Genomic DNA, 11,451 nt, shown 5'->3' on the forward strand with positions numbered 1-11,451 from the left:
TGTACAGGTGTTTTCCTATCAAGGTCAAAAATGATAATATTCCTTTGTCATAATCTAGCTGCACTCTGACCTTTTGGGAAATGAGTCTTCAGATACAATTTCCACATAATTCTCTGGAGTACGTTCATGCAGCCAGTTAGTGCAAACACACACGTAGATGCCCCAGCTGCGTTCATTGATTGGATCCTTGGTTCTAGCAGTCACACCAACAGCCCAATAACCCCCACCTCCACATCCCAGCTGTGTTTTCCAGAGCTGAAGCCCTCAGAGCCAAGAACATCTAAGATGCCCAGCCTTTCTGGGTTTTTAGGAAGCTGCTGACTCTTGTCGCTTTTTGTTGAACGGGTCATGTGTTCTGATATAACTAAAAGCGAGTCACCAGTGTTGGGATCCAGAGTTACAGGAGCTGCAGAGAAAAAGTAGAGAAAGAAAAGAGAAAGTTTATTGAGATGTTTATTAAAGTAAAAGGTAAAGGTTCTACTGAAGGCATTACAGTGTATTCATAGAACAGCCTGATGTTGCTGTGGTGATAAAGTTCAGCAGTTACCGGTACATGCTACAACAGATTAAAATGTCAAAATATGGCGAGGCAGAAACAACATAACATTACTGACTATATTGGATTATATTCGTCATCTTCCTCCAGACTGCAAACAGCAGGTTTCCCAGGTGTTTGGCCTCATCGATCAGGGCTCCTGATGGAGTCTCTGGTTGTTGCAGGTTGCATTGGGATCTGAAAGAATATTAGGCAGCCACAGATTACCAGTCAAATAGTTTTAAATATTCCACATTGGTAGCATTTTTGTTTGGTGCAAAGGAGGAAGTTATAATCTTCATGATATTCATAATATCAAATCCATTTATCTGTATTATTCATGGCTGGTATTTATTCTTCTATAGCCATAAAATGCATTTACACTCATTAGTTACCTCTCTATGTAGTAGTTTGACTTGTCAGTGGCAGAGTTCATCATTTCCACGCTGGATTCAAATGGCTTGTATTATTAACACGTTCTTAGCATCACCACCAATAACCACAAAATTAACAAGAACTTCACCTTTAACGTTAGTTTTAATGTAAAATTGAAAGAGCTTTCAAACAGCGTGTTTCACTTTTTCAAATTTGTGTCAGGTTAACTTTCCCACGGTAAGCTCGGAGCGGCTCCCCTCTCCCCTAAACTTTTTAATGGGATGCCTCCAGGACGTTTCCCCACACAGTGAATGAGACAGTCCCCAACTACCATCAGCCCTGCTTCAGCAATGCTGAAGTCGATACTTTCAAATGCTGACTATCATTTTCCTGTGCTTTGACAGATAGTGTACAGGAAGCAACTTACCGCTCCATAGTGGATTTGACATTCTGTCAAATAAAGAGAAAACATCAATACATCAAATTTAGTTAAATATTCAATATTAAGATCAGAATATTAATTAATGCAGCTAATCACTGAGTACCAGCATAAATGAGATATCCTCAGCCTTCATCTCCTCTCTATGGTTGTGATTCTGGTTGTGAGGAGGAGATCTCAGCAGTCAAATTAACAGTCCTGATGTTCATTGCCTCACTCTTGAGCGTCGCCTCTTTCCTCACAGCATCAATCCTAGCAGCCTCCTCTGCTCGCAGGAAATGGTAAAGCTTCTGAAACTCCTCTTTGATTGTCTTCTCCGTCTGCTGAGCCTGGAGCTGAGGAGAAACACCTTTTTGATGAAAGTAGACAACACATGTTGCTTTCTGCATCTATAACCATTATGTCTGTGACTTACCTTGATGTGGCCGGCCATTTTATCACAGTTGTGTTTTTCTGTTTTAAATGAACCCAGTTTGCTTTTTAAGTGCATCATTTCAACCTTGAGTTTGGCCTAAAAGTAAATGTAAACATAGTAAACAGTGGATTAGTTACACAACACATTTTACTTAAAAAAAAAACTACCAAAGACAAAACCTCTCCGTTGTTATATATTTGCTCACCCTATGGGCTTCTGCTGCTTCACTGAGGGGGACGCAGTTGTGTTTCTTATGTTTTGTGCATCCCTACATATCACACAGATGAGCTGTTGATCATTCTCACAGAAGAGTTTGAGTTTCTCACTGTGCAGACTGCAAAACTCCTTAGATCCTGAGTAAGATCTCTGACTCCTCTCTCGTCTAAAAGTGTCAGACAGGTTTCTCAGTGCCAGATTACGTGGAGGCTGCGCCATTGGAAATATTTCCTTACAGACCGGGCATGTCTGCAGTCTGCTCTGTCTCCACCACTCCTGAAGGCAGTGCTTACAGAAGCTGTGGCCGCACAACAAGACAACGGGATCCTTAAATATATCACAGCACACAGGGCAGGTGCAATCCACTTCAGATGCTGATTCGTTGGCAGCCATTCTGTTGATTTCTCCTGTGGTTGTCTCCCGCTTGTCTCAGACAGCCAACTTACTTTCACTTTCATAGATTCACTTGTATTTGCTCAGCCAGAGCTCAGGTTCAGTACTTTTAGTTCCAAGCAGTTTCAACAAACACTCATAAATTCCCAGTCACATAAATAAACGTCCTATTTACAGGATTGTCTTCGTTATTTTGGTTTACAAATACATTAGCACGAGCAGTTTTAGGCGCTGACTTCCTGTTTTTGCGTAAAAGGGAGGAGTTTTAGCTTCTTTTTATCTGCAGTTCTGTCCTGTCCTGCGCAGTAGATAGTAACAGCAGTAAATTATTCTGCCAAATTTACATCATAATTTAACAGTGTACCAGTAGGACTACACTACGCACCGATACATACATTTAGGTACAAAGTAATATGATGTGACGTTAGGGAATAAGGGGGTAACAATCTGGCAATTTAAGACTTTATACTGAAGGTATTTTTAACTGACGGATACATATTCTAAAATTACGGGTTCATTAGCCTGACCGTCCTTGAGAGTCGCATAGGTCATAAACGAGCGTCCACCATCGACATTTGCTGGTGAAGTGAGTGACAGCTGAGACTGTCTTCCATGGAGCTGTTGTTGAGGGACACTATAGAGATATTTTGTACAGAGAGATGTTTGCCTATGGATTTGACTTTAGATCTGCTTTGGTTTTTGTTAGAAGAGACATGCTGAGTTTGAAAGTTATGAAATGACTCACAGCTCTTTTCTACTTACTGTACTCCATAACAACAATGAACAGCATCCTGTGCAACAACAGTGTCATTCCACATAAACCTGAACCACCTCAGGCTGCATAAGTCCCCTGTAAGTACAATGTTGTTCCACATAAGTAGGCCTACTTTACAACATGCACTGTAACATGTAGGCTATAGGCCTACTCTGTTTGTTCCACAGTAAAAACACAAATGTACTCAGCAGTTATTTAGGAACTACAGTTTGCCTATCCTCATTTTGTTATCATCTGTACTCCTCCAGTGTAGGTAAGTACTATAATGGTAATTTTGAAATAAATCACAGCAGATTTATGAAGTGATTCAGAAGTAATTACATTTGACTTGATTTACATTTTGACTGATATGTACAAGTTAAGTCACTTTCATTTATGTAGTTCAAAATCACACATTTTCCTCAAAGGGGTTTTCAATCTGTCCACCCTCTATCCTTAGACCCTCAGTTCAGATAAGGAAAAACGTCTTCTTATTTTTATCTAGCTCTTGTGAGTAACAAGAGCTAGATAAAAATAAGAAGACTTTAGTCCCTAGCATGGGTCAACCTCTAAAAGCACTGGATCCTATTTCCCATAATGCAACTCAATAGCATCTTTCATTAGACCCTCTCTGCCTCCTAAATGTCTTTCAAACCCAACTCTTTCAGTTTGTAACGCAGATTATTAAAAATTTTAAGTCTAAAGCCCAAGCTGAGGTAACTCTGGCATCAGGGTTGTTTTTTCAAACTTGAGTAAACCAAATGGTAAAATCAGTGGAGTGCCCTTTTAAGGAGGACTAAATAAAAAGAATACAGGAAAAACCTGCATGGGGACTGACAACACTTAAACTAAATATAGAAATGTTTTTTAAAGATGAAAAAATATATTTAACAGTAATAAAAAGTGACATACTTAATGTGGCAACAAGTCCAGGATTTGCTAAGGTAGGTGATATCGTAAAGCACTTAAGTCACCTAAATAAGGCAGTTTCAAGGCCTCCTCTTGTTGTTTGACCTCTGCAGTAATGCAGAATGTCTATCTGGGTTGTTTTATTCTCACTGACAATTCAGCTGGGAGGATTTTTGCATTCTCACAAAAATACGGAAAGACCGTTCCTGTGAAAGTGTATTTGATGGTGTGTACAGGTGTTTTCCTATCAAGGTCAAAAAATGATAATATTCCTTTGTCATAATCTAGCTGCACTCTGACCTTTTGGGGAAATGAGTCTTCAGATACAACTTCCGAATCATTCTCTGGAGTACGTTCATGCAGCCAGACATGGCAAGTACACACGTAGATGCCCCAGCTGCGTTCATTGATTGGATCCTTGGTTCTAGCAGTCACACCAACAGCCCAATAACCCCCCACCTCCACATCCCAGCTGTGTTTTCCAGAGCTGAAGCCCTCAGAGCCAAGTATGGAGGACGTGCCCAGCCTTTCTGGGTTTTCAGGAAGCTGCTGACTCTTGTCGCTTTTTGTTGAACGGGTCATGTGTTCTGATATAACCAAAAGCGAGTCACCAGTGTTGGGATCCAGAGTTACAGGAGCTGCAGAGAAAAAAAGTAGAGAAAGAAAAGAGAAAGTTTATTGAGATGTTTATTAAAGTAAAAGGTAAAGGTTCTACTGAAGGCATTACAGTGTATTCATAGAACAGCCTGATGTTGCTGTGGTGATAAAGTTCAGCAGTTACCGGTACATGCTACAACAGATTAAAATGTCAAAATATGGCGAGGCAGAAACAACATAACATTACTGACTATATTGGATTATATTCGTCATCTTCCTCCAGACTGCAAACAGCAGGTTTCCCAGGTGTTTGGCCTCATCGATCAGGGCTCCTGATGGAGTCTCTGGTTGTTGCAGGTTGCATTGGGATCTGAAAGAATATTAGGCAGCCACAGATTACCAGTCAAATAGTTTTAAATATTCCACATTGGTAGCATTTTTGTTTGGTGCAAAGGAGGAAGTTATAATCTTCATGATATTCATAATATCAAATCCATTTATCTGTATTATTCATGGCTGGTATTTATTCTTCTATAGCCATAAAATGCATTTACACTCATTAGTTACCTCTCTATGTAGTAGTTTGACTTGTCAGTGGCAGAGTTCATCATTTCCACGCTGGATTCAAATGGCTTGTATTATTAACACGTTCTTAGCATCACCACCAATAACCACAAAATTAACAAGAACTTCACCTTTAACGTTAGTTTTAATGTAAAATTGAAAGAGCTTTCAAACAGCGTGTTTCACTTTTTCAAATTTGTGTCAGGTTAACTTTCCCACGGTAAGCTCGGAGCGGCTCCTCCCCTAAACTTTTAATGGGATGCCTCCAGGACGTTTCCCCACACAGTGAATGAGACAGTCCCCAACTACTATCAGCCCTGCTTCAGCAATGCTGAAGTCGATACTTTCAAATGCTGACTATCATTTTCCTGTGCTTTGACAGATAGTGTACAGGAAGCAACTTACCGCTCCATAGTGGATTTGACATTCTGTCAAATAAAGAGAAAACATCAATACATCAAATTTAGTTAAATATTCAATATTAAGATCAGAATATTAATTAATGCAGCTAATCACTGAGTACCAGCATAAATGAGATATCCTCAGCCTTCATCTCCCTCTCTATGGTTGTGATTCTGGTTGTGAGGGAGGAGATCTCAGCAGTCAAATTAACAGTCCTGATGTTCATTGCCTCACTCTTGAGCGCGCCTCTTTCCTCACAGCATCAATCCTAGCAGCCTCCTCTGCTCGCAGGAAATGGTAAAGCTTCTGAAACTCCTCTTTGATTGTCTTCTCCGTCTGCTGAGCCTGGAGCTGAGGAGAAACACCTTTTTGATGAAAGTAGACAACACATGTTGCTTTCTGCATCTATAACCATTATGTCTGTGACTTACCTTGATGTGGCCGGCCATTTTATCACAGTTGTGTTTTTCTGTTTTAAATGAACCCAGTTTGCTTTTTAAGTGCATCATTTCAACCTTGAGTTTGGCCTAAAAGTAAATGTAAACATAGTAAACAGTGGATTAGTTACACAACACATTTTACTTAAAAAAAAACCAAAGACAAAACCTCTCCGTTGTTATATATTTGCTCACCCTATGGGCTTCTGCTGCTTCACTGAGGGGGACGCAGTTGTGTTTCTTATGTTTTTGTGCATCCCTACATATCACACAGATGAGCTGTTGATCATTCTCACAGAAGAGTTTGAGTTTCTCACTGTGCAGACTGCAAAACTCCTTAGATCCTGAGTAAGATCTCTGACTCCTCTCTCGTCTAAAAGTGTCAGACAGGTTTCTCAGTGCCAGATTACGTGGAGGCTGCGCCATTGGAAATATTTCCTTACAGACCGGGCATGTCTGCAGTCTGCTCTGTCTCCACCACTCCTGAAGGCAGTGCTTACAGAAGCTGTGGCCGCACAACAAGACAACGGGATCCTTAAATATATCACAGCACACAGGGCAGGTGCAATCCACTTCAGATGCTGATTCGTTGGCAGCCATTCTGTTGATTTCTCCTGTGGTTGTCTCCCGCTTGTCTCAGACAGCCAACTTACTTTCACTTTCATAGATTCACTTGTATTTGCTCAGCCAGAGCTCAGGTTCAGTACTTTTAGTTCCAAGCAGTTTCAACAAACACTCATAAATTCCCAGTCACATAAATAAACGTCCTATTTACAGGATTGTCTTCGTTATTTTGGTTTACAAATACATTAGCACGAGCAGTTTTAGGCGCTGACTTCCTGTTTTTTATGCGTAAAAGGGAGGAGTTTTAGCTTCTTTTTATCTGCAGTTCTGTCCTGTCCTGCGCAGTAGATAGTAACAGCAGTAAATTATTCTGCCAAATTTACATCATAATTTAACAGTGTACCAGTAGGACTACACTACGCACCGATACATACATTTAGGTACAAAGTAATATGATGTGACGTTAGGGAATAAGGGGGTAACAATCTGGCAATTTAAGACTTTATACTGAAGGTATTTTTAACTGACGGATACATATTCTAAAAATTACGGGGTTCATTAGCCTGACCGTCCTTGAGAGTCGCATAGGTCATAAACGAGCGCCCACCATCGACATTTGCTGGTGAAGTGAGTGACAGCTGAGACTGTCTTCCATGGAGCTGTTGTTGAGGGACACTATAGAGATATTTTGTACAGAGAGATGTTTGCCTATGGATTTGACTTTAGATCTGCTTTGGTTTTTGTTAGAAGAGACATGCTGAGTTTGAAAGTTATGAAATGACTCACAGCTCTTTTCTACTTACTGTACTCCATAACAACAATGAACAGCATCCTGTGCAACAACAGTGTCATTCCACATAAACCTGAACCACCTCAGGCTGCATAAGTCCCCTGTAAGTACAATGTTGTTCCACATAAGTAGGCCTACTTTACAACATGCACTGTAACATGTAGGCTATAGGCCTACTCTGTTTGTTCCACAGTAAAAACACAAATGTACTCAGCAGTTATTTAGGAACTACAGTTTGCCTATCCTCATTTTGTTATCATCTGTACTCCTCCAGTGTAGGTAAGTACTATAATGGTAATTTTGAAATAAATCACAGCAGATTTATGAAGTGATTCAGAAGTAATTACATTTGACTTGATTTACATTTTGACTGATATGTACAAGTTAAGTCACTTTCATTTATGTAGTTCAAAATCACACATTTTCCTCAAAGGGGGTTTTCAATCTGTCCACCCTCTATCCTTAGACCCTCAGTTCAGATAAGGAAAAACGTCTTCTTATTTTTATCTAGCTCTTGTGAGTAACAAGAGCTAGATAAAAATAAGAAGACTTTTAGTCCCTAGCATGGGTCAACCTCTAAAAGCACTGGATCCTATTTCCCATAATGCAACTCAATAGCATCTTTCATTAGACCCTCTCTGCCTCCTAAATGTCTTTCAAACCCAACTCTTTCAGTTTGTAACGCAGATTATTAAAAATTTTAAGTCTAAAGCCCAAGCTGAGGTAACTCTGGCATCAGGGTTGTTTTTTCAAACTTGAGTAAACCAAATGGTAAAATCAGTGGAGTGCCCTTTTAAGGAGGACTAAATAAAAAAGAATACAGGAAAAACCTGCATGGGGACTGACAACACTTAAACTAAATATAGAAATGTTTTTTAAAGATGAAAAAATATATTTAACAGTAATAAAAAGTGACATACTTAATGTGGCAACAAGTCCAGGATTTGCTAAGGTAGGTGATATCGTAAGCACTTAAGTCACCTAAATAAGGCAGTTTCAAGGCCTCCTCTTGTTGTTTGACCTCTGCAGTAATGCAGAATGTCTATCTGGGTTGTTTTATTCTCACTGACAATTCAGCTGGGAGGATTTTTGCATTCTCACAAAAATACGGAAAGACCGTTCCTGTGAAAGTGTATTTGATGGTGTGTACAGGTGTTTTCCTATCAAGGTCAAAAAATGATAATATTCCTTTGTCATAATCTAGCTGCACTCTGACCTTTTGGGGAAATGAGTCTTCAGATACAATTTTCACATAATCCTCTGGAGTACGTTCACGCAGAATGTTAGTGCAAACACACACGTAGATGCCCCAGCTGCGTTCATTGATTGGATCCTTGGTTCTAGCAGCCACACCAACAGCCCAATAACCCCCCACCTCCACATCCCAGCTGTGTTTTCCAGAGCTGAAGCCTTCAGAGCCAAGAACATCTAAGATGCCCAGCCTTTCTGGGTTTTTAGGAAGCTGCTGAATCTTGTCGCTTTTTGTTGAACGGGTCATGTGTTCTGATATAACTAAAAGCGAGTCACCAGTGTTGGGATCCAGAGTTACAGGAGCTGCAGAGAAAAAAGTAGAGAAAGAAAAGAGAAAGTTTATTGAGATGTTTATTAAAGTAAAAGGTAAAGGTTCTACTGAAGGCATTACAGTGTATTCATAGAACAGCCTGATGTTGCTGTGGTGATAAAGTTCAGCAGTTACCGGTACATGCTACAACAGATTAAAATGTCAAAATATGGCGAGGCAGAAACAACATAACATTACTGACTATATTGGATTATATTCGTCATCTTCCTCCAGACTGCAAACAGCAGGTTTCCCAGGTGTTTGGCCTCATCGATCAGGGCTCCTGATGGAGTCTCTGGTTGTTGCAGGTTGCATTGGGATCTGAAAGAATATTAGGCAGCCACAGATTACCAGTCAAATAGTTTTAAATATTCCACATTGGTAGCATTTTTGTTTGGTGCAAAGGAGGAAGTTATAATCTTCATGATATTCATAATATCAAATCCATTTATCTGTATTATTCATGGCTGGTATTTATTCTTCTATAGCCATAAAATGCATTTACACTCATTAGTTACCTCTCTATGTAGTAGTTTGACTTGTCAGTGGCAGAGTTCATCATTTCCACGCTGGATTCAAATGGCTTGTATTATTAACACGTTCTTAGCATCACCACCAATAACCACAAAATTAACAAGAACTTCACCTTTAACGTTAGTTTTAATGTAAAATTGAAAGAGCTTTCAAACAGCGTGTTTCACTTTTTCAAATTTGTGTCAGGTTAACTTTCCCACGGTAAGCTCGGAGCGGCTCCTCTCCCCTAAACTTTTAATGGGATGCCTCCAGGACGTTTCCCCACACAGTGAATGAGACAGTCCCCAACTACCATCAGCCCTGCTTCAGCAATGCTGAAGTCGATACTTTCAAATGCTGACTATCATTTTCCTGTGCTTTGACAGATAGTGTACAGGAAGCAACTTACCGCTCCATAGTGGATTTGACATTCTGTCAAATAAAGAGAAAACATCAATACATCAAATTTAGTTAAATATTCAATATTAAGATCAGAATATTAATTAATGCAGCTAATCACTGAGTACCAGCATAAATGAGATATCCTCAGCCTTCATCTCCCTCTCTATGGTTGTGATTCTGGTTGTGAGGGAGGAGATCTCAGCAGTCAAATTAACAGTCCTGATGTTCATTGCCTCACTCTTGAGCGTCGCCTCTTTCCTCACAGCATCAATCCTAGCAGCCTCCTCTGCTCGCAGGAAATGGTAAAGCTTCTGAAACTCCTCTTTGATTGTCTTCTCCGTCTGCTGAGCCTGGAGCTGAGGAGAAACACCTTTTTGATGAAAGTAGACAACACATGTTGCTTTCTGCATCTATAACCATTATGTCTGTGACTTACCTTGATGTGGCCGGCCATTTTATCACAGTTGTGTTTTTCTGTTTTAAATGAACCCAGTTTGCTTTTTAAGTGCATCATTTCAACCTTGAGTTTGGCCTAAAAGTAAATGTAAACATAGTAAACAGTGGATTAGTTACACAACACATTTTACTTAAAAAAAAAACTACCAAAGACAAAACCTCTCCGTTGTTATATATTTGCTCACCCTATGGGCTTCTGCTGCTTCACTGAGGGGGACGCAGTTGTGTTTCTTATGTTTTTGTGCATCCCTACATATCACACAGATGAGCTGTTGATCATTCTCACAGAAGAGTTTGAGTTTCTCACTGTGCAGACTGCAAAACTCCTTAGATCCTGAGTAAGATCTCTGACTCCTCTCTCGTCTAAAAGTGTCAGACAGGTTTCTCAGTGCCAGATTACGTGGAGGCTGCGCCATTGGAAATATTTCCTTACAGACCGGGCATGTCTGCAGTCTGCTCTGTCTCCACCACTCCTGAAGGCAGTGCTTACAGAAGCTGTGGCCGCACAACAAGACAACGGGATCCTTAAATATATCACAGCACACAGGGCAGGTGCAATCCACTTCAGATGCTGATTCGTTGGCAGCCATTCTGTTGATTTCTCCTGTGGTTGTCTCCCGCTTGTCTCAGACAGCCAACTTACTTTCACTTTCATAGATTCACTTGTATTTGCTCAGCCAGAGCTCAGGTTCAGTACTTTTAGTTCCAAGCAGTTTCAACAAACACTCATAAATTCCCAGTCACATAAATAAACGTCCTATTTACAGGATTGTCTTCGTTATTTTGGTTTACAAATACATTAGCACGAGCAGTTTTAGGCGCTGACTTCCTGTTTTTTGCGTAAAAAGGGAGGAGTTTTAGCTTCTTTTTTATCTGCAGTTCTGTCCTGTCCTGCGCAGTAGATAGTAACAGCAGTAAATTATTCTGCCAAATTTACATCATAATTTAACAGTGTACCAGTAGGACTACACTACGCACCGATACATACATTTAGGTACAAAGTAATATGATGTGACGTTAGGGAATAAGGGGGTAACAATCTGGCAATTTAAGACTTTATACTGAAGGTATTTTTAACTGACGGATACATATTCTAAAATTACGGGGTTCATTAGCCTGACCGTCCTTG

The 11,451-nt window shown here is 40.1% G+C and overlaps 1 protein-coding gene and 2 pseudogenes across 2 annotated transcripts; all 3 read right to left on the minus strand.

The window, feature by feature from the left end:
- Positions 1–200: 200 nt before the first annotated feature.
- LOC122863545 lies at positions 201–2,925 on the minus strand (annotated as a pseudogene).
- A 1,167-nt stretch (positions 2,926–4,092) lies between these two features.
- On the minus strand, positions 4,093–7,193 carry LOC122863546 (annotated as a pseudogene).
- Positions 7,194–8,276: 1,083 nt separating this feature from the next.
- On the minus strand, positions 8,277–11,169 carry LOC122863245 (zinc-binding protein A33-like). Of its 2 annotated transcripts, XM_044169542.1 has the most exons (7): positions 10,508–11,169; positions 10,303–10,398; positions 9,992–10,222; positions 9,874–9,896; positions 9,470–9,520; positions 9,154–9,272; positions 8,277–8,944 (listed from the first exon to the last, which is right to left on the minus strand). In XM_044169542.1, exons 1-7 carry the CDS (start codon positions 10,910–10,912, stop codon positions 8,433–8,435), a joined length of 1,437 nt encoding a protein of 478 aa, XP_044025477.1. In that variant the 5' UTR covers positions 10,913–11,169; the 3' UTR covers positions 8,277–8,432. The 2 variants fall into 2 exon arrangements, with proteins under 2 accessions (XP_044025477.1, XP_044025478.1); XM_044169543.1 differs by lacking the exon at positions 9,470–9,520.
- Positions 11,170–11,451: the final 282 nt, after the last annotated feature.

This window comes from Siniperca chuatsi, linkage group LG16, assembly GCF_020085105.1.
Source record: "Siniperca chuatsi isolate FFG_IHB_CAS linkage group LG16, ASM2008510v1, whole genome shotgun sequence".
In the NCBI taxonomy this organism is placed as follows: domain Eukaryota; kingdom Metazoa; phylum Chordata; class Actinopteri; order Centrarchiformes; family Sinipercidae; genus Siniperca; species Siniperca chuatsi.

What these genes read in the sequence shown, in the direction of transcription:
- LOC122863245 (XM_044169542.1), bottom strand. Translation starts at nt 10,912, where the DNA reads ATGGCTGCCAACGAATCAGCATCTGAAGTGGATTGCACCTGCCCTGTG. An exon ending in AAATGGCCGGCCACATCAAG is followed by an intron (nt 10,223 to 10,302) that starts GTAAGTCACAGA and finishes GTTTCTCCTCAG; the next exon opens with CTCCAGGCTCAGCAGACGGA. An exon ending in AGGATATCTCATTTATGCTG is followed by an intron (nt 9,897 to 9,991) that starts GTACTCAGTGAT and finishes TTTATTTGACAG; the next exon opens with AATGTCAAATCCACTATGGA.